At 36.5% G+C, this 24,528-nt stretch overlaps 1 protein-coding gene and 1 long non-coding RNA gene across 5 annotated transcripts in view; one reads left to right on the top strand and one right to left on the bottom strand.

The window, feature by feature from the left end:
- DTWD2 (DTW domain containing 2) overlaps window positions 1–24,528 on the bottom strand; it is an 87,584-nt gene that overhangs the window by 39,326 nt on the left and 23,730 nt on the right. For all 3 annotated transcript variants that reach the window (XM_065045347.1, XM_065045348.1, XM_065045349.1), the window contains 2 exons: window positions 18,918–19,008; window positions 13,402–13,496 (listed from right to left, as the gene is read on the bottom strand). In XM_065045347.1, the coding sequence (XP_064901419.1) occupies window positions 13,402–13,496; window positions 18,918–19,008 (186 nt within the window). The remainder of the gene's footprint in view (window positions 1–13,401; window positions 13,497–18,917; window positions 19,009–24,528) is intronic.
- Window positions 5,846–24,390, top strand: LOC135577251 (uncharacterized). Of its 2 annotated transcripts, XR_010468826.1 has the most exons (4): window positions 5,846–5,989; window positions 10,295–10,377; window positions 13,369–13,471; window positions 24,253–24,390. It is a non-coding gene; the product is annotated as an uncharacterized LOC135577251 (long non-coding RNA). The 2 variants fall into 2 exon arrangements; XR_010468827.1 differs by lacking the exon at window positions 10,295–10,377.

The following is a 24,528-nucleotide window of genomic DNA, read 5'->3' as shown; positions in this document are numbered from 1 at the left end:
ATAAAAATGTGATTAAAGTGATAGAAGTGACACATATGTTGAACTTTAATAGAAAAAGAGATTGTTCAGAAAATACACTCACGTAAGAAGAGGTGTTACTTTCTCTGAAGTCTGCAAGGGAAAGCAAGATCTACTCTTTCTCTGTGGGACTCTAAGTAATAACTAGAGGAAAAGAATAGAGTGGAGACATATGAAGGATCAGTGGGCTTGGAATTTTGTTTTCTAACCATTTGTAGGTTGCTAAATACTAGCAGAGGCTCTCCAACAAATTTTCCAAACAAAGACAACAGAATTTTTAAAAAATTGTTCACAGAATTGGTGGGAAGTACTAAGAGTAAGTATGAAAGGATTAAAAAAAATAAAATAAAATATTAAAGATGTTACTATTTCCACAGAAGAAAGCAGCACAAATTAAGAGAAAAAATGCAATGGATGAAAAAGAAACGCCAACAAGAACTTTTGCTAAATTTTGAATACTTCACTGATCTCAAAACATGTTTGAACTCTAAAAAGTACAAGTAAACATGAATACAGAGACAATAAATACTCACTTACACTAAGGATGGTTTTAAAATGATAGCATAAGTCTAAGTGAGTATCATGAAAACTAGATACAAAATAAACCCATTAATTAAAGCCATAGGGAAAAACCCCATGAACGACCACATTGGTCTACAACCCAGAGAAAAAAGTGAACTAGCTGGAGGCCTACGGACAAGAACAGCAAAAAGGATAAAAGTCATCGCAGAAACTGAACAAATGGAGGTTGTAAGTTTTAGAGAAAAGAAGGCTAAAGAGAAACCCTTTTAACAGTCTCTGAAGCCACAAGAGAGAGGAAATAACCTATTCTCCATTCCCTTAGAAGACAAGAAAACTGATAAGTACAGCTGCAGCAATAAAGATTCACACTAAACAGAGGTAAAACCTCACAAGCTTCCCAATGGTCATAAGTTGAGTCTACATGTTAAAATAGACCCACTGAGAATTCCGTAGACACTGCTGTACGTGGTATTAATACCACGTCTACAGGCAGCTGACCTCACTTTTTTAGGGGAGTAACAGTGGCATCCTGAGCATCTTCCCATCCCTACTTCTCCAGCTATGCTGCTATATATATAAGTAATGACTATCAAATGCTAACGCTGGTCTTTTTCTTAAACGTAATTATTTCAAGTAATGGAACTATGCTGAATTAATATCTTCCACATACAGATGAAGAAGTTTCCAGTGTTCTGACATGTGTACTTAGTAACACATGATTTTCCTATGGACATTCATTCCTGGTCCTTTACCTGCTGTATTTGTACATATTACTAGTTTCTGAGTTTTCATCAATGGTTTGTGGAGTTTAGAAAATGCTGGGATCCTAAAACAACTAACGTGTACCATTTATGGCTGCAGTATTCCACTTCAAGACAGGTAACATTTCATTGCAATAATTAAAAATAAGACCAACCTGAAAACAATTATTTTCTTCCTATAAATACGTAAAATTTCTTATCTGTTACCTATTTTTCCATGACCAAGAGCGAATGTAAAGCTCAAAAAGATGAAGCAATTTAAAAGATGTGTTTTAAGGTGCAACTATGGCCTTCAACTTTGTAAGAGGAATACTTGCAATACTTGCTTCTCGTACAAACCACTGTTCAGCCTGAGTTTTGGTATGCAGCCGGCATTGCAGGCCTATATAATCTGTTTAGTCTGACAACAACCTACACTAAGCAGAACTACTCAGATCTTTCATTTGTGCCTGAATTGCATCCAAACACTTTGTCATAGAGGATTTATATGTTCTTATGATCCTACTTAAGCCAAGTAGCATTTCATTATTTCTGGGATGTATGCTCTTGGGGTGTGTAATTTAAACACTGCTTTATCTCATTATAATCCAGTTTTTCTATCATAAACATTTCTATTACACATGTATACTCAGTTTCTTTCAAACTCTGCAAGTGGTTTTAATTCAACAGGGATCTATTAAACTTTGCCAGTCTCAAAGGCAAACTTTCAAATTTTAAAAATTCAACACTGCCATTTAGTAGCAAACAGTACTAATATTATGAAACAGATGCTAATTCATTCTCTGTGGAAAACCATGAGGTTAATGAAAACTCCTCATTTTTTCTCATCGGTGTTACTGTTTCACCTTGGTCACAAGCAAGTGTGTTCACCTCTCTCTAGACCCCTGCATTTGGAAGACTGTGGGAATACTGATTCCCATAATTCCCATAAGGTGATAAAATGAATAAAAATAAAGGCAACAACCCTCTATCATCTCCACATTCAGAAGTAGTCACCTGGGATCAGGACTGAAACAAAATACATACCCAGCAAGAGAAAAAAATGTTTTCATATTAGATACTCTACTTTTTTGTAGATAAATGACATTTAGTCTCAAATACAATCTGTTTTTTCTTCCCTTTTAATCAGCAATCATATAAACAAATTATCTTTCAACATACAATCAAACAATGAGAAATATTTTAAGGTTTAGAATCTGTAATTTCACAACTAAGTATTTCCCAATTTACTAGGGAAAAAGGTCATCAATATAGCTTACGAAAAAACACTATAGTCTAAGAAAACATGTATATAAAATACTTTACGGTAAAAGTACTGTTAGCAAAATCTCCGATAAGTTCCACAATGAAAAACCATTACCACTAATGCCTCCCAACATCAGCATTTACACCATAAACACACAAATAAAACAGAGGTGAGTCTGTCTGTACAGAGACCTTTGTAGATTTGGCAGCTAGTGATACCAAGTTTCTTATTATTGACACAAGTGAAGGTAGCCTGCAACATTTAATAAAATAATAAGGAATAATAAGGAATAAAAAGGAATAATGGGTAATAATGGGTTGTTTTTGTTGAGTCTTCTATTATTCCAATTTCCATTTACTTATCCATGCTCATGTTCTGTGTTAAATTTAAACAAAAATAGAGCATAAGCTAAGAATAAACAGAAAACTGCCTTCTGTCTGTACTATTACAGGTTTTTCTAGAAAAAAAAATGGTTTTCAATCAGCTTCAACATCTAAAAACCTGATTCTCCTAACTAATATGCCAAGAACCATACTTGGTAACATGGGCAGATTAGTTTTCAAAATTAATGCAATTAATGCAGCCAAAAGTACAGTGCTGTCAAGAAATTAACAGCAGAGCAAGTTTTTGCTTTATTAGTGGACCTCAATACCAATTCCCTCCTACATTTAACATCTTTCTCAATGAAAAGGGTTGATTGCAAACCTCTCTCCTCCAGACCCTCAAAAAAACCCAAACCAAACCACAACAACAAAACAACCCAACAACAACAACAAACAAACAAAACAACCCACACCAGACAGACAATGACCACGAGATTCTTACGCACTGAAACACAGGTCTCCACAATCTACTCAAGGACACCTTTTTCCATTACACTGCATTCGGTAGTACTCTCTTCCTATCTACTACTCATGCAATGTAAAACTTACCAACGCATTTTGTGGCTTATCTAATACAATGGGGGGGAGGGGGTGGGCGGGGAGTAAGAACACCAATACACAGTTTACTTACAAAGAAAATAAATATTCTTTCTACAGAAGAGCAGCAGAAATCACTTTGTTAAGTTACATTCAGCTTCTTTAAGAATTAACTGCAGAGAACCTAAACTGCAATACTTAGCAACACCTAGAAGCCATAACTATAGGCTAAACCACTTCTCTACGTAACAAATATGTCCCAAGAGGTCTATCATATTTCAAGCAGCATGTAGGTCTCTTACAGAAGGGCAGCCAAAGAAACTGCAATAATTCTAACAGACTTTTATACATCTTTTACTGAGCCTTATGAGTGCCTTTTATGTCACCATTAGCATTTCTAAAATCTTAAAACCTACATTTCAATAACAAGATTCCTTCCCCCCCGCTAAACTTCAATTAAACAATTAAACATTTGGTTTCTGTAGTAACTGTGTTGCATTATATATAAAGTGTTTGCTATAATTTAGTATGTTAATCACATATATTCTAAAATCCAGTACATCTTAAAAGTGCTTGTTTTGGAGGGAAGTAGGACACAATTGGAATAGAAGCCAGGAAACCGATGAAGAATTCATGAAGTGTCATCATGAGAGACAAAAATAATTTTCCACTCGTTCTAGTAGAGAAACAGTTTTTCAAACATACCCAAGCAGGCCAGAGAAGGAAGGAATTTCTAAAGCTACAGTCCCTGAAGAGTAGAAGTTCACACCACACCTTAATTTTAGCTTAAGGTGTTACAAGAAAATAAAGCAGAGAACTACACAGAGAAAAGAATTCAGAATAAAATTTCTAAATTTAGTAAAAATATCCAAGCAAAATAGAAACCGAAGCCCAGGAACTAAAGTACATATTAGAAACAGAGGCAGATATTAGTATATCTAGAAATGCCACAGCATTCTCAATGACATCCATAACTGTTTCTCTAAAAAAGCTGCAAGTTTTGCTTCAAGGAAGTAATGCACCTGACTTGCTTTGTATGCTGAGCTAATGCAAGTAATTTCACAATTAATGCGAAGCAGTCACAATTAATTATTTCCAAATGAAAAAAAAAAGATAATAAATTACTAACACCAGATAACTTCTACTTTCTACTCAATGTAAAAAAAAAAAAAAAAAAATCAGCACAAATCTTGGCATTAATTCACAAAGCCACTGCTGGGATAGGCCCAGAGGCACCATCCTGTCGAGACAAATCCAGACCACCACATTATTCTCCCACAGCTGGTGAACCACGGGTGCTGATCACTGCATCACTACATTCACTTTAACAGTTCTTTTCCATTCACAAAGAAATAGAACATACTTGAAAAAGCCCATATATCAAATCTTTCTCTTCTACTACTTTGAAGCATAATCCTTAAGAACAGAAACATTAGCAAAAGGATCACACACTGTGGCATGTGGCAAGGTTTCAGTAGAGAGGGAGCTGCAGGGCTGGTCCCTATGGATATGCCCTGAAGGGAACTGCAGCCCCTGGAAAAGAACCACATGGAACAGGGGCAAAGAGTGAGGAGGAAGAAGCTGCAGAGAGGAACTGCTACTGACTGACAGCAAAGCTAAAGGCTGTAATATTCAAAGATAAAATAACCAGAGAAAATGTTAACCCAAATTATATTAATAACCTGGTTTCAGCTGGGATAGAGTTAGTTTTCTTCCTAGTAGCTGATATAGTGCTGTGTTTTGGATTTAGGATGAGAATAATATTAATAACACACTGATGTTTTGGTTGTTGCTGAGCAGTCAAGGACTTTTCCGCTTTTCATACTGTCCTGCCAACAAGAAGGCAGGGACTTCACAAAAGGTTGGAGGAGACACAGCCAGGACAGCTGATCCCAACTGACCAAAGGGATATTCCATACCGGACGGCATCATCGTCAGTACACAAAGTTAGGGGAAGAAGGAGGAACGGGGGGAACCTTTGGAGTTACAGCATTTGTCTTCCCAGGTAACCATTGCACATGATGGGGTCTGGCCTTCCTGGAGATGGCTGAACATCTGCCTGGCAATGGGATGTAGAGAATTAATTCCTAGTTCTGCTCTGCGTATGCACTGTTTCTGCTTTAGTTATCAAACTCTCTGTACCAACCTACAAGTTTTCTCACTTTCACCCTTCTGATTCTTCGCCCATCCCACCACGGAGAATGAGCGAGTGGCTGTGTGGGGTTTAGTTGCCAGCTGGGGTTAAACCACAACAACTGAGGAATCTAAATTTGATACGGTAACGTACAGTTTCAGATGTAAATGAGCATATGTTCAGTTAGTAAGCATTAATTACTTTTGTAACAAGAAAAACTGTGACACACCAATCGCTGACTGCATCTGCTCATTGTTGATTGAGATAAAGAGCACAGAGGCACAAATGAAGTTTAAGAAACATAATGACACTGAAGCACATGAAAAATACCTACAAGAAAGTCACTTGAATGAAAAACCATATCTTGTAGATAACTTCAAAATATTTGGTAAGTGCTAAGATTCAAATAGTTGATATTTGATACTGTAAGATTTATTTTTTTGTGATCACTAGAAGAGTGCCATACCTATAGTATGTAATTAGCAAGAACAGCTTTATAAAATTAAGAGAAATAAGTCACATTTTATTATTTCAAAACTGTTTGAAGTTACAGATTTTCCCAAGTACCAAATTAATTTCTGATCTAGCAGAGCTGATAACTATACTGTACTGGAAGTACTGGAGGTTTGTGTAGCTTGATTTCAGAAAGCAATGCAAATAAACTTGCAATTGCCGCCTCACTGTCCTAAATAACAGGGTGGTAGATGCAGAGATATGTGCACGAGTTCTCCTGTTACTGATCATTCATTAGAGTATATAATTTTATGATAGTTCACAGAATTGCCAAACTACAGAAGGCTGAAGACTTGCAGAGGGAAGGTTTGAGAATAAGACTGCATTTTCAGGAGGGGGAGGGGGAAAGAAAAGTCAAAAAAACCCCTCCCAAACAGTCACAAAGTATAAAACGAAACTTAAAAGCAGTAGTGACAAGGCTGTTTAAAGAACTATGATATCAAATTAAAATAATTCAAATTTTTGACATTAGACATTAGATATAGTTGCTATCTCTGTTAAATATATGCCAGAAATTCCTGTTGAGTGGAATGAACAATATTATTATTCAAAAACTACTGCGTGCAAAAAGTTTATTAGTAGCTCAAAAAGAACATGAATCCCTTAAGTTGTATTCTGTTCATCAATATGAGAAAATAGTTCATTTCCCCCTAATATTTCCATAGTGCATAACAAACCTACTGCTCAGTCAAAGAATGCACTGCAGTTGTTAGGTACATCCTATGAGCAAGTAAAAGACTGGGAAAAGACATCAGCACTTTTTTTTTTTTAATTTTTTCCCCATTTTCTGAAGTGTCATCTCTATAAAAGTACCTTAATAGACATCCTGCAAATGTAAATGCAGTTTCAGAAAACCATGGTACACACTTTACATTCAGCAAGATAAGTTACACTCTAACTATGTATTCAAGAAAGAATAGTTACCTAGATATTCTGAGACAACAGATGCCCTAGCTAACCCTCTGTCATCCCCTGCATTTTTTAATTGCCCCTGCACACTGTATCACGTGTACTATCAATAACATCGCATTTTCAGTACAGGCTTGAAATTCAGATCATGTAAAGCAAACTTATTGTTGAATGTAAATATTTCATGGAGTAGACTTTTGGATTTGCTCTTCTTTTCAAGCATGCCCGTATCTTGACCAAATGGGTATCTTGGTTCTCCTTTACCACCTTAATCGCTGCTACCATGCCACCTTCACAAGCCACTGGGAGTTCAGCAATCTTTTTCTCCTGGAGTACTCTCAGTGAAAATGCAACACACAAGAAATGGACTCTGTCAAAAGGCGTTACATAGAACTAAATTCACAGCTGGCAATGCCCAAAGAAGAAACATCTAATGCTAAAGTCAGCTCTTTCTTACAGGGTATTTAACAAAAAGTGAAGTGAAATATTTTTGAAGTGTCTACTCTTGACTATAATTCATTATTATATAGTTATATGTAAAAGAACATATTTATCTGGTGGAGCAGGAGGAGGAAGAAAAGGATAGACATTTAGTGTTCCTGTGCCAACAAGATCATGACCAAATTTGATTTGGGTTATATCTGCTCCTGCATATGTAATCACACACTAATGTCCTAAGAAAGCCTCAGGCATGTGATATGCTAAAAATACTACCTGCTACATTAGCATAACAACTATGTACATAATTCTGCAACAGCCTATGCAAGTTGCAGGTACAAATTCTAATGCATTAATTTGCATTATTCAAGCACTGCAGACGATCATCCTTTGCAACCAAACATCAGTTCACTGAGAAATTGTAAAAACAAAATGAAATTGATCATCTAATCCCTATCAAGGAATTAACAAACCAGATGTAAAACAGACTAAGTAAAGGAATAAAAAACCTGTAACAGTAGCAATGGAGAGCACAAGCCTCAAGTATTTCAGTATATTGGGGACCTGACTTATGATTCTGTAGGCACATATTAAAATCTAGGGCAAATGGAGGTTTTTTTTATAACAGAAAAAAAGAGACTAATTACATCTACAAATGTTTCCAGCACAATCAATCAAGCCTAAACAGACCCATGGAACAAATTCAATCAATAATCAAAAAGAAACAGGAGATAAAAATACACATTTCAAGAGTGAATGGGATAACAGGAAATCAGGCAAATAACTTCTCTGAAAACAACATGCTTCTTTTCAGTCTGACAAGAGATAACATCCTGACTTGTCAAACAGGATAATGCAGTTCAATAAGCTGAGAAAAGTTGTTCAGCAGGATTTCAGATGGACTTTCATGGGAAAAGATTTATGTTTGTCAAGACCAAAGGAAAGCACACGGTAATATTTGAAACAGGTGAAAGAAACAAATTGTACACTCAAGCTTAACAGTCACCAGAACGTATCAGAGAATTAGGACCTCTCCTATTCCAAAAGAGCACAGCTTGGCAAGTTTTCAGCATTTTGGTAAAATATGACCAAATGTCTGTAGATAATCAGTAAAAAACAAATGTAGATAAAAGAAGTAGGCTTCTATGAAACAGATAAACAAAACTGAACCAGAGACGAACAACATTCTGAAGCCAAAATGATGACAGAGGGACAGAAACTAAACAGTGCAGGAATGTCAAAATATAGAAGGTATCTGAAGATTAAAACAAAGTTTTGAAAAATAGGTAATAGAGATGAGACTAGGCCAAAAGAAATCTGAATATACAGCATCACTGGATGAAAATGTTTAAGCTAGAGGAAAGGAGGAGATGTGAAAAATATAATCTTTTGCCAGTGCAGAGCAGAATGAAGAAAAGACAACAAAGCAAGAACAAAAACCATGCTACTACCTCTGTCTATTATTCTATAAAAATCATCAGTATTGAGGAAAGACATCAAAAGAGGTAGAGAAAAATCTGCATGTTTCAAGAATTTAAGTCAAAGATGGTGGCAGTGTAGGTTGCAAAATAAGCTGCATTAACTTAAACTGAAAAATTATAATTACTTAGCTGCAAAGATAGCAGAACTTAGGAAGGAGAGAATAAGGAGAGCAGAGAAAGTAAGTTCTGTCATGGACAAGAAGGTCAGTCATACCAATGGAGAACAGGAAGCAGTTTTGGGGCTGATAATCTTGGCAATGAACATTGATAAACTGCAAACCTCTTGAGAGCTGTGAAAGAGCAGAAAGGAGGAAACTGCTGAACAACACTTGGAGGTGAGAGTCTTCAGAAACATAAGAGAACGTTACATTTGAAGAATTACATATACCTTTGACAAGCAGAAGCACTGTGAACCAGAGGTAGTGATCTAATAAAAATAGTTTTTTATTAAGAACTATGAACGAGAAGCTATTCTAACTAGTGCTAGTAAATTTGAGATGTCATCGACTAAGGAAGACGTAGAAAACTTAAGTCAAACATGAAGGGCTTGAATAGGTGGTAGCTAACAAAAACAGTAAGGAATTTGCAAATTTATCAGAGGCAATAACTCTGTAAGAGGGAAAAAAACAGGAAATGCTATCTGGTTTTGTGCTGCTAGAAGACATAAGGAAAGAATGGCAAAAAGATACAAGGCATCTGTAATTTGTAGCATGTGAACATACAAAAGAAGGCAGGGGAAAAGGGAAAGGAAATTATGCATGTTATGCACATTTGGATGCTGCCAGGCAGAAAAGGAGGAACATGAATGGCACAAGTTGTCAGTACAAAAAACACTACTAAAAAAAAAAAAAAAGACAAAGCAAACAGAAACTATAGTCACAAGAAAAGCAGTGTTTCTAAGTGAGAGACAAAATAAAAAGGATACAACAGTTTAAAAATGCATATACATCTTCCTACCATTCCCAATGAAGGCAATTAAGTAACTAGCATTACAATTATTACAAATAATTAAAAATCCCTTTTTTTTTTTTTTTTTACAAATACAGGATAAAAATATTCTGAGATATTAATATAAACTAATTTTCCCATTTTCCTTTCTAGAAGGTTCAAAATATCTAAGGTATGGGCTGTTAAAAGAGTCTCTAGAGAAAATTTACTTATAAAACATATTTTGTCAAGGTTATAAACATTCTATACACTCCTATGTTTTGCAGCACCAACACCACAAAAACAACAGCCTTATAACAGAAATTAATATAAATAACTGAAACTACTGGCAAACTAGAAATTAACCTGAGTCCTACAACATTGTTTCGGTAGGTCTGGCTGATCCTTACTATCCAATTTTTCAGTGTCTGCTGTGTCTTACTTGGTCACTTCACAAAGTCAGAAGTCAAACCTCCAGTTACCATGGAATCAGCCTGACCTTGTACAAGTAAGGAAGTCTGCTTTGTGTTAAAGTTTGGAAAATTTCAGTAAAAGTGACATGAGCCTTCTACTTGCTTATGGTATCCTTCTAGTCAATGTCTGAAAGGTGTCTATATTTAACAGACTTACCATATAAACTGATCAGGTACGTCAGATACAAAAAGAAGTGGTTTACACTTTTACATAAAATTCAGTCTCTTGTCTGGCTGTGATGCTATCTCAACCCTCCCATATTCTTGTCTGCCATGGTACTATGATACTGGGTTCATTGTAAATCTATAAAAATGAGTGGAAAATATTAACAACTTGCAAAGGTGCTATTTAAAAAAATCACTTGATAAGTACTCATGCCAAACTGTTAACTTTTAGCTTAATCATTTCAGTATAAAGATTAACCCTAATGTCTATCAATAATATAACTGATACAAAATCTTCAGAAGTTAAGGTCTTTGAACACTTGGAAAAAATCCTCAGATACAAACAACAGAACCAGTCTTTTAATTCAGTAATGCTATCTGGTAAGTCCAGTCACCACGCAAACATTACATACTCCCAGAGGAAGCAAAATGCCAGATTGCAGGAAAAATTGATAGAACAGGAAAAAAAAAAATCACAGATTAACACTTAGAAACAATTGGATTAATCACTCCTCATCTTTACGGCTACCCTGAAGTGTTTTAAGTTTTCAAAGCTGTTGCCAAGAGCTACTGGATTCTGTGAAAATACAAATATGCCCACTACCATTCTATTCTGAAAATTTACAAATGTATGGGTAACCATCCGAAATATCACTTTCACAGGTCTACTGCATGGTGGGGCTTCTATATGTATGAAGAAAAAGAACAGGCACGACACACTACCCCTACAGCAGCCACTGTTCACATGTAAGATTAGTGTGAACACACATTTAAAGTGATACTGTTTCTGTTCCTTTTCAACCCATGCACTTCCAGTTCAAGCTGCAAAGGATGTAAATAACATCACACAACTTCAACAAAACAAAGGTGTGGCCTTAATGTGCTGCAAAACAATGACAGTTAAAAAGTGTATCAGCAGGCACTCTTTAATGATGTTTTTCTTCCAAGAAAGACAGAAGTCTTCTCCCAACATGGGGCAAGGTTAATTAAGTTGCTTGTACAGCAGCTACCAAATTGCTTACAGACAGCATGGCTTTTAAGAACATGAGAAAAACCTCAAGCCCTGTTCAATATGCCATGAAACATGAGCTGCACCACTGCAATTTATGAGGCTTTAAAAGTCCCATTGGCAGAGATTTTCACCCTAAGAGGAGGGCAGGGACCAGTACAGCCCTCACCCCTGCCATTCACGGTAAACACAGAGATGTTTCTACCCCTGTCTGCACGTCTGCTCCTAGAACATATCACAACACAGAAGGCATTTAAGTCATTCTAGATGATTACTCTGAACTCTCTGAACATACCTACCAAGTTTATGGCCTGATAGGATGCTAGAAATCCAAAATAGCACCGACATGATCCTCTAACTAGTTGTTCAAGTACTGCTAGTTAAAAATAAGGAGTATGGATTAGAACACTGGCAGGATGCATACATAACTAAGAAAAAAAAAGTAACACATTGCACAGCTGGAAAATAACTTTTCTCACCTTCTCATCCCTCCTCCTCCCAGGAAGGTGGGAATGAACTCCATGACTGAGCACTCCCAATTTATGCAGTTTTGCTTATATCTACAGTACAACGCAGGCACATTGCAGATACTTTGAAGTAAAGTCAGGATTACTACCTAATTACTTTTAGTCCTGCATCCAGTTAGTTAGATCACCAAACTCATATTAACCTAAGGAAAACTTTGATTTCTTTCACCACTTCCAGTATGTTTTGTGGCAAAAAAACTTAGAGGAAATAGGTATTTAAGAACCTGTTTAAACTATTTCAGTGCTGAGATGTTCTACAACTTGTTTTGACCTAGAAAGGATCCTTTAGGTTAAAGAACTATCTCTGGATTCGGACTTGTAAAAGCTTTAATACTGTAATCATCACTTCTAAAAAAACACTCTAAAAAGATTTAATAGAAGCAGACTGTATTGACAGTGTTCCACGCTGTGCACATCAGTATGAAAAGCTGATTCACTTCCAGGTTTAATGGGAAGATAGTACGACTTCCCTTTAGCTTGGAACAGTTTAGATTATTATAGTTATTATCATAGAAGACTAATAGAAAAGCAATGTATTTCTAAAGTGCTCTAGCTACCATACAGGCAGCAAAAACTTGGGGGAGCAACATTCTGAGTCACCTTCCAACAATTCTGTTCATTGAGATCTACCAAAAGTTTTCTCTAAAGATTAAACTCAATTTTAGAATTAATTTCCTTTATAAGCACCCATTATTTTATTTGATTTTACTGAAAATGTATGTAGTAAAATTTCATTGGCATTTTTACCAAGAACTCGTTTCCAAGACTTAGCTTCATCTAATAAAGATTAAACACGTGAGGTGTGAGACCAGTGTTGTCCAAGGTATCAGAATAATAAAAAATCATTAAAAATCGAAAAGCTATGCTTTCTTATAATTAATTTTAAGATAAGGAAGAAAGGATTTGAAAAAATACATTATCTAAGAGTTTTCAGCACTGGATTCTCTTCTCAGCTTCTCCCACACTCAAGTGAAAACTATGACTTAAGTTTCAGTAACACAAAATGGTTTATCAAACAAAGCAAATACAAAAAGAATGATAGAGAACAGCAAGACAAACTTAGTAACAGATAAGAAAAGAACTGCAAAAAGCTTTCTAAGAGTTGCACAGTAACCACCTGAACTTTCCAAGAGCACAAAACTGCGATAGTTAAAGCTACGATCTAGAGGAAGAGATATCAAATGTTTCTGAATGTTATACGTAATTTATCTTCACTGGAAATCAGAAGCTTATACCAAAATTGAAAGTACACACCTGATATAAAAATTGAGAATACTGTTAGCTATTAACAAAGACACTGAAAGAAATATCTCCATAATTTACAGAGGACCAGAAAATGCATAGACAATCCTGCTCACCTCTCTTCACTGAAACGTCGACCAACCAAAATTTTACATTTGTCTGGAGGAAGACAAGCTGCTAGCAAAGGTACCGTCCTTAACACTCGACTTTCCTGTAAAAAGAAAGGTTACTTTTGAATAAAATCAAAGAGGGCCTCTATGAATTCTTAATGTTTCCAGTTACTTTCAAGTTCTTCTGAGTATACATACAGAAAAAAAACTTAAAAAAATAACAGAAAAAAAAAACTACAAGAAAAAATACCCGATTTTGATGCATTCAAATTGTACTGTTTTGATCGACACCATTACACTTAGTTTTAACTAACCTCTGATCATCAGCATAAGTTTGGACCAGGCTACAAAAGCAACTACAAAACTTCACAGAATAATAAACAATGGGCAAAAAACAGCATTTGCATTAATGTAAAAGGTTGGGGATATAATTTCTCCATATTGGAAAATGAGGGGCGGGCTCAATTTCCACAAACAGGTGCTAAAAATGAAAGCACTGGGTGTATCAGAACAGTAAGAAATACAAACAACCCCACACCACCATCACTTCACAGTAACCAGGACAATGGTGCCAGCACAGCCACAAGTACTCCACCTCATGCCATTCAGGCTGTGCTGACCAGGTGTCTGCCTACATCTTTGTGCCACAGGTGAGGAAGGTGACTGCCATGCCTGGGTGGGGAACAGAGCTGTATTGGACCAGGGCTTCAGAAAGCAGAGGATGAGGGAAGTACTCCCAGCTGAAACAAACCATCTACTTATCAAACAGAGCAATTGCTTGTTCCATGCTTTATTTAACACAGCTGGAAAACCACTATTTTTTGTCTAGACGAGAAGAATTGCAAACTGAGCTTGAATATTTAGGATGGCAATTTTTGTATTCTGATCACGGAAGAGGGAGCATAGGTTTATCTTGCATTTAATGAAGACAAGAAATCAACACCAAAAACCAAGTGAAAATTTCAGTTTATTTACCACAAGAGGAAGAAAAGAAGGTAATTAGCTGAACCTAGCATGAGGCAAGACACTAGAGGTCAGGTGAGGATTACAAAAGCCCCAAACTCAGTAAGAAATGAGTTCTTCTTCTCAACCTGAATGTCTCACGATTCAAACAATGAAAATCCAAAGATCCGTCCCTAAACCACAGGATTAATTAAAGAAAACCTTGTGGCATTTTGGTCCATCTTTTGATTTATAAGCTGTATATCAACAATTCAGTATTGGTGAACACATAAGGCCTTGACTAGCTCTCTCAGTTCTCTCTGGGCGGCTGTTGCCTTCCACAAGTATCAAAGTGTCACTGCGTCTGGCTTTCACCTTGTCTCACCACCAAGCTGCTGATGAATTTGCAATACTTGTCTGTTAAATTAGTTATGTGAAGATTTTTATCACTGTTGCCTAAAACCTTTATTAATTTTGCTTTTTGTGATCCATATCTACTGATGGTCTATAAATAAAACACCATGGAGTTGAAGGAGTAAGTTGTCCTGCCACACACCCACCACCACTTTGCAGGGCAGCAGTAGCAGTACAATGTCTCTCAGGGATAGATGAAGATGTAAGCTCCCAGGAAATTAAGTGCTAGCAAGGGGAGGGAGAAATATAAATCAAACTACCATTGATTTCTTCTGTCTCCACAAACCAGAATAAGGAATCATTGGTGGCGTGGGTTTATTTGTCTTTATCTCATCATAATTAAATACCACTCCAATCCGCTAGTCAGAAGACTCCCTTCTTCATAAGAATGTAAGAAGTGGCAATAAAGGAACTGGAAGAAAATCAGCTCTTTATCGCTGATAAATAAATCCAAAGGAGCTATCATTGATCAAGAGCAAGTCACTCAACTGTTTCCTCTAATCTTATACCATTAGTTCAGAATTGCCTTTCATGTCAAATGCAGCCTCTTAGCAACAGGGAAAAAGTTAGAATTTTCCAATCTAATAAACAATCCATGTTTACAGGAAAATAAAGTATAAAATTTAAAGCTGAAAGGAATTGTTTGAGAGCAGATCTTTAAGAACAGCTAAGTCAAACTAATATAAAAAATTATTTCATTTGTTTATATTGGTCTTCATTAAAAAACATTTGTATTTAACTAGAATATAGATAATCTATTTATTATCATATTGACTATTTTCCATTTAGTGGTTTGAAAGCAAGCAGTTACTCTCACCTTTCTTCATCTCAGTGTTCTAGTATAATTTTAAACTCTCTGTTTATTCATTATTTGACCATTGAAGTATGTAAATAGGAATAGGACTGGAGCATTTATGCGGTGGGTTGACCTTGGCTGACCTCTAGTTGCCCACCAAACTTCTCTATCAGTCCCCTCCTCAACAGGATAGTGGTGAGAAAATAAGATTAAAATGAACACGTGGGTCAAGATAAAGGCAGTTTAACACAGAACAGTAAAGGCCACGTGTGGAAGCAAAGGAAAAAGATTTTACTCTCTACTTCCCACCAGAAGGCAACGTCCAGACACTTCCCAGGAAGCAGGGACTAAGCACCTGTAGAAGTTGCTCCAGTAGACAAATGCGCTAGCAACAAATGCTGCGCTCTGCTCTCCAGCTTTTACTGTGTAGTATGGTATGGATTATCCCTCTGATCAGTTTGGGCCAGCTTTCCTGGCTACGTCCCCTCCCAATCTCCTGCCCACCCCCAGGCTACTGGCCTTTGGAGGTGGGGTTTGGAGGGACAGTCCTGACGCTGTGCAAGCACTGCTCAGCACTGGTCTGTTATCAGCACTGTTCTAGCCACAAAGCACAGCACTATGAGGGCTGCTATGGCTATCTCTGCCCCAGACCCAATGCAATTTACTTTACTTTCACTTTTTTGGGGGGAATGGTGGGAGGAATGGAATGAGTGGTACTTTTATTTAGCATAGCATTACACATCTACAATGAACAGGATGGTTCTAACTAACAAAAATATTTATTAAAGCCAGTGGATATATGTTTCCTCCATTTTATTTATGAATTATTAGGACAATTAACAAAAAATTTCCCCTTACATTCGATTCTTTTTTTTCAATAAGGAACAGTATACATAGGAAGTATTACAATGAGTAAGTCAAAGTTAATTACTGGCATTAGATCAAAATAAAAAAATAATAAAATACACACCATCTAATTGTTCTTCTCAGATGCTGAACATTGAAAATTCTTACACTTATATCTAAACAGATACCCTCTGCTATGCTTTAAGGGTTCTGTCCTGAGTTATACCTATAACTCAGGGTTTGAAAAGTACATAATGGCCTGCTGGAGTTCTCTGCTGGAGAACTCCAAGCATGATAAAATGCAAAGGTAAGACAAATGTGCACAGGGGTTTGTACACCTAGTTATGCTACTGACCTGACATAAGAATCATAACAGCAGGCATGAGAAGGGAGAAATAACAAAATTATTTTATTTACTTTTATACACATATCTACACACAAAGAAAAATAAGATATTATGTTAGGCATATAACTACTTCACCATTCCACTAGTTCTGATTCTGGGTTTGGGATGCTGGGTTTGTCTATACTTAATTTTTAAATCACTCTTTACAAACAATGGTACACTAACACTATTCAGAAAACCAGCACCCCCTTGACATGGAATGCTGAATTCTCTTCAGATACCTTCACAAATAAAAATCTAATTCATTCATGGACCTATTATGCAGAATGGAAGCTGGATGGGAGGATTCCTCACCTGGAATCCACTGCCCTGCAATAAGTGATTCCTCTCTCTTTCACAGTATCTGATACCTGCATAGGTCTGTCTGACAGCATGGACTCTGGATAGTAAGCATGTGGAGACACAGTCACATTAATCAGAGCACAGGAAATGTTGCTCCTAACTTTCTACATTACTATCTCGTCTGAATACAAGTCTCAATAGCATCATTTGACCACAGCTGGTGGCTTATTTCACTGCACTGTGAACTGCCAAAGCCAGTAAATAATGAAGCACGTAGAAGATGATAGTCTGCACTGAGGTGCAGCAAAGGAAAGACATCTACTACCTGGTTAGTTTAATGAGATACTTTTGAAATGGACTCTTAGCGTGTATCTGTAATGACATGGCAGACTGAAGGATGAGACAGAGTCCAGAAGGCTTATCTGCCTTCAAGATTGATTGTATTTTGACTATGAGCAGCTATGGCAAAGGGAATCTATCTTTTGTCAGCTATGTCTCCACTGTTCTGGAATCAAAAGCATCACATGTGATAATCTAAGACAAATACTTTCAAAGATTATTATAAGATATTCTTTGCTTCCCACTACCTGTTTGGATTTATCTCTGATAAAGCAAGTGCCCTCATAAGCCATATAGTTAAATTTTTCCTCTCAGATGGAATGCCTTCAAATAACAGTGGTCTTACAAAACTATGTTATTGTGTGAATTATCATTACATGACACAGGCTAACAGAAAAGTTTCATCCCATTTTAACAGACAACTGTTGTGATTCTGAATTAATAAAAAGTGTATATAGCCTTTCAGAAGGATCATGGAATGGTGTTTGAAATCTGAAAAGAATCTGAAAACTTCTTCTAGTACCTTCCACCATGAATAAGAAATTCAGCACAATTCAAATGCCAGTTCAAAGTTCTCTGGCACATTTTTAAACTTTTTATCCAGAAAGTGACTTAAACATATACTTAACTACTTTTGAAATAAGAAGTAACACAAACCTGCATTTTTATTATAAGTAGCCAATTAAAAATCACAGCTTTCCCATTTAATGAACCAAATACGTCACAGTTTCTGTTTTGTTTCTCTGTGAGAGAAAACTTTTCTCTAACTTGCTCTTTTACATTCTGCTTAAGCTCCTTCAGGCAAAGACTCTCTGTGTACTGACTGAGCTAATGTATAATGCTAAGTAAACAGCCACACCAGAAGACTACAGGTTTCTGAGCTTCGTAGTCTAATTTCTAGACCCACCATCTATCCAGATCTGTGTAGCTGTAGTCCAACTTCTAAAACTCTTATGATCCACCACCACACTACCTTGTTAACAAAGAAGAAAACATCAATATTAATTCTCCTATGAGGCAAATGAAAGCATACTGTTCTGAAGCCTAACTGTTGTTCTTCATGGGCTAAACAGCTAAGGTCATCACTATGGTGAATTGCTTAATTAATATTTATAACAGAATACTAATATCAATAAAAGAAAACTGCTATAATCAAAACACATTCCTCCTTGGATCAAGTCTGAGTGCCTCTGTGGGTCACCACGTCAAGATTACTTCTTGCAATTTGTACAAAGCCAAGAAGACTTCAGATTCAAGCAGGACTATTCAGATAAAACATCGTTCATGAATGAAAGTTGCAGAAATAGGGTGTGATTTCGCACCTTCGGAAGAACTGCATATAAGATACAATAACTCAGATGAAGTGGTATTTGAGTCATCTAGTTTAAAAGGAAAAATCATTACATGATGTTAATAGCATAGCTGTTTCATCTTGCATACTATTTACCGCATTAAGATTCTTAGCTGAACTCAAAAAATTACCACAGCTTTACTCACCTCTGCTGGATGCTGAATTATATACAAGCAGGTGGAGACCTTTAGCGGGTGTATTGGCAGGAATGGACATAAACACACCTTCTGAGGACGGCTACATGACAGAAGAGAGTGAGAGAACGACAAAAGTATGCATCAATTTACGAAAGACTGTACAAATACATTGCACAAACACAGGAGGCACCCCAAGAGGCACACTAAGAACTTCCCCTTGTGACACAGTGTATTAAACCTGACATAATTTTCTGTTTAAAACTCCCTCTGTTTCTAAAAATAAAGAAGCAAGCTACAGATTCAAGAACAGTGTTCAGATCCCTCCTGGATTAAAACACTCTAAAAATCCTTTCATCGCTTTCAAGAGGAGCAATTCACTAGCATACACACTCCAGTCAGAGAAGTCTGTTACTGCTTTTCCTGTCAAGTTAGTGGGTTTCAACAATTTGATAAAATATTATAATGGAATATATAATATTTATGATTTAGACAATATTTATAATAGATTAATTACAAAAAAAATATAAGTATACACACAAGAAATCCCAGACATGCTATATTTATGATTGGATTTGTTTTCTATAGTTTCATATATAATGAAATATGTAATAGACACACAAAAAAAAAAAAAAAAAAAAGCCCCAAAAAATCCTTATCAGGAACTTCTAATTTAAGTCTGAAAAAAAAAAATCTAAATTAAAATTATTTAAAATTCTTCAGTGCACTGTATGTATCTGTTAAAACAAGTAACAGAAAAACTGTCTCCAAAGAATTTAACTCAAATAGTGCTTGGCATGAAACTAATATGCTGAATGATCAAGCATGAACAGAAGCAAAGAATCAAGCTCAAAGTTATACATGGAGTAACTGAAGTCACTATAGCTACTCACATACATTATTCTATAACTCAGAAAAATTAGGGATTTCCTTAACAGTGAAGATATTACCAGTATTAACCGCTTAAAGTCATATCATTCCTGCAAACAAAGCTCTCCAAGATTAAAAAATATAGTCAGGATCCTCAGCAGAATGCTAGGGACTTGGAGTACAACTCAACCTGCCTCCTCCTTGTAATCCTTATTGGTAACAGTTAATATGTTGGTCACCCATGAGAGACAGTAAGCAATCACTGCAGTAGACGAGATTTACAGAAGTGAGTTCTGAAGACAGGTCCAGATTAAGTTCATGGTTAGCCCAACTCATGCTGCACTTGCCCATCCGTAAGTGTAAGTGTACTAAGTAATGTTACAGTAATCCAAGACAGTATAACTGTTCCCTAGTCAAACATTAGCCCTTACCAGTAAATGGTGGCATTATAAAAAGGCAATAACAATAGATAAACTCCTCTTTAACAGTTGACGGGTTGTGTTAATTTAAAGCTCCTACTTGTAGCCCCAGCTACTCAGACAGAGATTCTCTTCTAAACAAATTATAGCTAGAGGTTACCCAACAACAGTCTAAATCTAAAGCAGTAGGGGGAGTGTTGATGCAAGGGAAGGAATTCGTACCGATCAAAATAAGCACTGGAAAAAATATTTTTAAATATTCAGACTAAAAAGATTATGGCCTAGAAATCAGATTAAAGACAAAATGGAAATTATTCTCATACGCCCTATCAGTACACTGTTCCATGGGCCTGCTGTCTGTCTTTCCGCCACACTTCTAGTGCTGGCATTTTCCAGTTGCTAACCCTTCATAAACTGGGCATATTCTGCTGTCTCAATGAACAGGCCTTGAGCCTAAAATTAAGTACCCTTTAATTTCACTGTTCAGTGGCCTATTCTAAGGACCTTCACCATGAATGAACCAAAACCAATCTCACTTCCAGGTCTGGATCTAATTTCAGAAGTTCTACAGTGCTGTACCACTGGCTTTTTTTTTTTTTTTTCAAATTTTTCTCAGGTGTAACTGATTTAAACAGAAATCTACGAAACCAGTTTTGTTAATAACATGGAAGCAGCAAGTACCCCCAGAGACTGTTGCTTGTGTTAAAGAGAAGCTCATCCTCTCTTTGATTGTCAGTTTTAGAGGAAATTCAATTTGGGACTAAGTGTGATTCCTTAGTTTCTCCCCATTATTACATGTTTTTTTCCATTAACAAAAGAAGTTGTTAAAGTTTTCCCCATTATGGCAGTTTCTACTAAGGATAAATTAAGGCATGAAAATCTACTACACAAAGCTATTTCAAAACAGTTAGCTGGTGAATTCAGTCCAAAGAGCTGCATTGTTCACTAGCTTTTACAAGCAGATGGAAACAGTTTCCGGTGATTTCCGACCTCGGGGTGTTTAACAAAGTTGGCTAGATATGACTTACTTATTTTCAAGTGTCCTTTTACATATCCTGTTTGTATTTTCCACAATGGCCTGGATTTTTCATGAGTAGTGTCTTAAACTTTGTTAACCTCACCAAAAATCCTCAAACTCCAAATCAAAAATAGTAAATTACCGAGAAAGCAGGCATTTTCAAAAAGTTGCAGAATTAAATCTACCTATAATTCGATTTGTTGGGAGCAGAGAGTGAACCACAACAAATAAAATACTTTCCAATATAATTTAATTACTTACACATGTATATACAGTACTCAACTTTAATCACCCAATTAGTTACCTAAATATGTTGAATACGTACTTTTACAACCTCATCCTGGGGATAAAATATTCATTTCTGTACTTCCACTTTGGTACATAACAGTTATCATACTGAAACAAAAACAACAACAACAACAACAACAATAAACCACAAAAACAAAACAAAACAAAACAAAAACAAAAACAAAAACAACAACAACAACAAAAAACCAACCAAAACAACAACCAAAAATCTACCAAAAAAACCCACAAAAACCAAACACATTATTCGTACATGAAACTGACATTACCAGCCCACATCAGCTGGATGGGAGGCACTGCAGAGAAGACTATTTGCTCAGAGAAAGGCCACCTAAACAGGTAAACTTCTTGGCATTTATTTAAAGATTCTGCTGCAGTCTTGGCCTACATACGCAGCTGATATTATAGAGGAGTAGGGGCAGCACCACGGAACTTATTTAATGATGAACACCAGTTTTCTTCCATTTCTGGAAACAAAATTAGCAACATGCTCCAGGCAGGAACAGTAGTATTCAGGATATATAAAGGGTGAGTGTCATGAGGATGGAGCCAGGCTCTTCTTGGGGACAACCAATGGTAGGACAAGGGGTAATGGGTTCAAACTGGAACACAAGAGGTTCCACTTAAATTTGAGAAGAAACTTCTTCTCAGTGAGGGTGCCAGAGCACTGGAACAGGCTGCCCAGGGAGGTTGTGGAGTCTCCTTCTCTGGAGACATTCAAAACCCACCTGGACACATTCCTGTGTAACCTCATCTAGGTGTTCCTGCTCCAGCAGGGGGATTGGACTAGATGATCTTTTGAGGTCCCTTCCAATCCCAAACATACTGTGACTCTGTGTGATTCTGTGATACTGAGGAAAAGGTTTGCAGACAGGGATTAGGATTTGAATGAGGATAATTTTTACACTATTATTCACCTGTATGCAATTTCACTACATGTCAAAGCTATTTGGCGTGCTATTACCTGTTTTTCAATACAACAATAATTTAAAAATTTATGACAAAGTAATGTGGTGGGACTAAGGAAAAAAAAAAATCCTGTGTCTTGCAAAAGTGTTCCACCTACAAAAGACAACTGTGCACATACACAGACTTCTCATAGCTTTCCTTCCATTATTCACATCTAAATTAATAATGTACTGATTCAGAAAAACATTTAGTCTGCAAAACTGAATGTGGACAGTGGACTGTGGCATGCTGCGGTGTCAGACTCGAAAAGTGAATATGCAGCAGCCTGGAAAACAGTGAGCTAATTCTGAAACTCTTTCCAAGTCTCTGTATGATTTTCCTATAATGCTAAATGTCCCCATTTGCTTCAAGACTTCTAGCTTGTTACAACATATCCAAACGGCTTCTGAAAACAGGCAGAACGCAGAGCAAGTAAAGAATAACAATGTTACAATGTTACAATTTTATATCCAGCATTTATACCAATTTCGATGGAAAGATATAAAGAAAGAAATAAACGTATGCCAAACATATGTTCTAGAAACGACGCCTGAAATATTAAAATAAAGAGGAAACTGATGTTTTTAAACTACTACCACTTGTGGCAACATTTTCACGTTCCATGACATATTGCCAAGGTCAGGTCCCAGACTCCCTGTTTTCAAAGAAACATGCCTGTCCGAACAGAAATGGCTGATTCAAGTAAATTAGATTTCTCTGCCTTTTAGGCGAAAACACCAAGGGTTTCAAGGTCAAAAACCACCTGAGAAGTCTGGAGAAAAGCCATAAAGTTACCATACGTTTGTTTTATAGTAATGTTTGAATACGAGTTTCCTACTAACAGAAGTCCATTACACACATGCATTAAAACGACATTCAAGAGTTCCATACAGCTGTGTTGGAAGTTTAAAGGCACAAGCCCATACATCTTATACAATTAGAGAAGAAATGTTATTTTTGCTAGTTTTATGTTAGAGGACAAACACAAATTAAAAATGGAGTTAAGATTACTTTTGGCATCCTCCATCTTAACCACTACAACTACAGAAGGACCTTAAAAGAATGAGTGGATTAAGTTAAACATAGATAAACATAAAATTATGCATTCAGGAAGAAACAACCATACAGAACATAGAGAAAAATCCCAGGGTCTGAGGTTAATATGCTGTGACATTCAGGAGTGAGATCTTTACAATAAACAATTCTGTGAAAATGATAGTTTAATGCCTGGCAGTTCTGAAAAATGCAGATCAGATGTTAAGTGTTACTAAGAAAGGATTAAAGAATTAAACAGGCAACATTATTATGCCACTACATAAACCTCTGGCTTAGCCCCATCTTGTACTCCAAGAGAGAAAAGAAAAAAAATATGATATGGAAGCACTGCCACTGAAGGGACAAAGCCACAGCCAACTCAGAAAGTGCCCTGACCTAAAGGCAGTTGAAGAAAGAACAGATGTATCAGCATATGCTTACCCTTTCTTTAGATATACATATACACTCTACATCTGTTCATGGCTGATGGTGGCATGCTGTGCAAATGGACCTGTGATACATTCTAGTATGGCCATTCTTCCATTCTCAGTCATTCTCCAGTGGTTTGAGATTACCTAGCTGTAACTTTTTACTTTTGTATCTTAGCTCTAAAATGTTTCTGTATATACTTCTGTATTTCTCTGGGTAAAATCTTCTAGCTACTTTAGTCTTCTGTAATTGACAGGACTTACTACAATCTTTAAAAGTATTTGCTGAATATATTATGTTTCTGCTTTCCCTCACCCTACAGCTACACAGTATGCAACCTGATGCAATTGCCACAACTTTCATGGAAGAAGCCATCCCTGTTAAATGAAAACCTCTCTCTTGTGCTGAATGGAAGTGAAATAATGGATTACCTCATCCTCTACACAGCGGAAGCCCATCTGGAAAATGCAGGGCCAGTACCCCTAGGAGAAGCATTTGGTATTTGCTGAAGCTCTGTTGATAGTAAGCATATATCCTGCCAGAAGAGCCAAATGGCCATGGTCACCAGCTGAACTGTACATCTAAGAATCTAAGACAG

This window comes from Columba livia, chromosome Z (genome assembly GCF_036013475.1).
Source record: "Columba livia isolate bColLiv1 breed racing homer chromosome Z, bColLiv1.pat.W.v2, whole genome shotgun sequence".
NCBI classification, from domain to species: domain Eukaryota; kingdom Metazoa; phylum Chordata; class Aves; order Columbiformes; family Columbidae; genus Columba; species Columba livia.
Note: the sequence above shows the minus strand (reverse complement) of the source record. Positions and strands in the feature narration are given on the sequence as shown.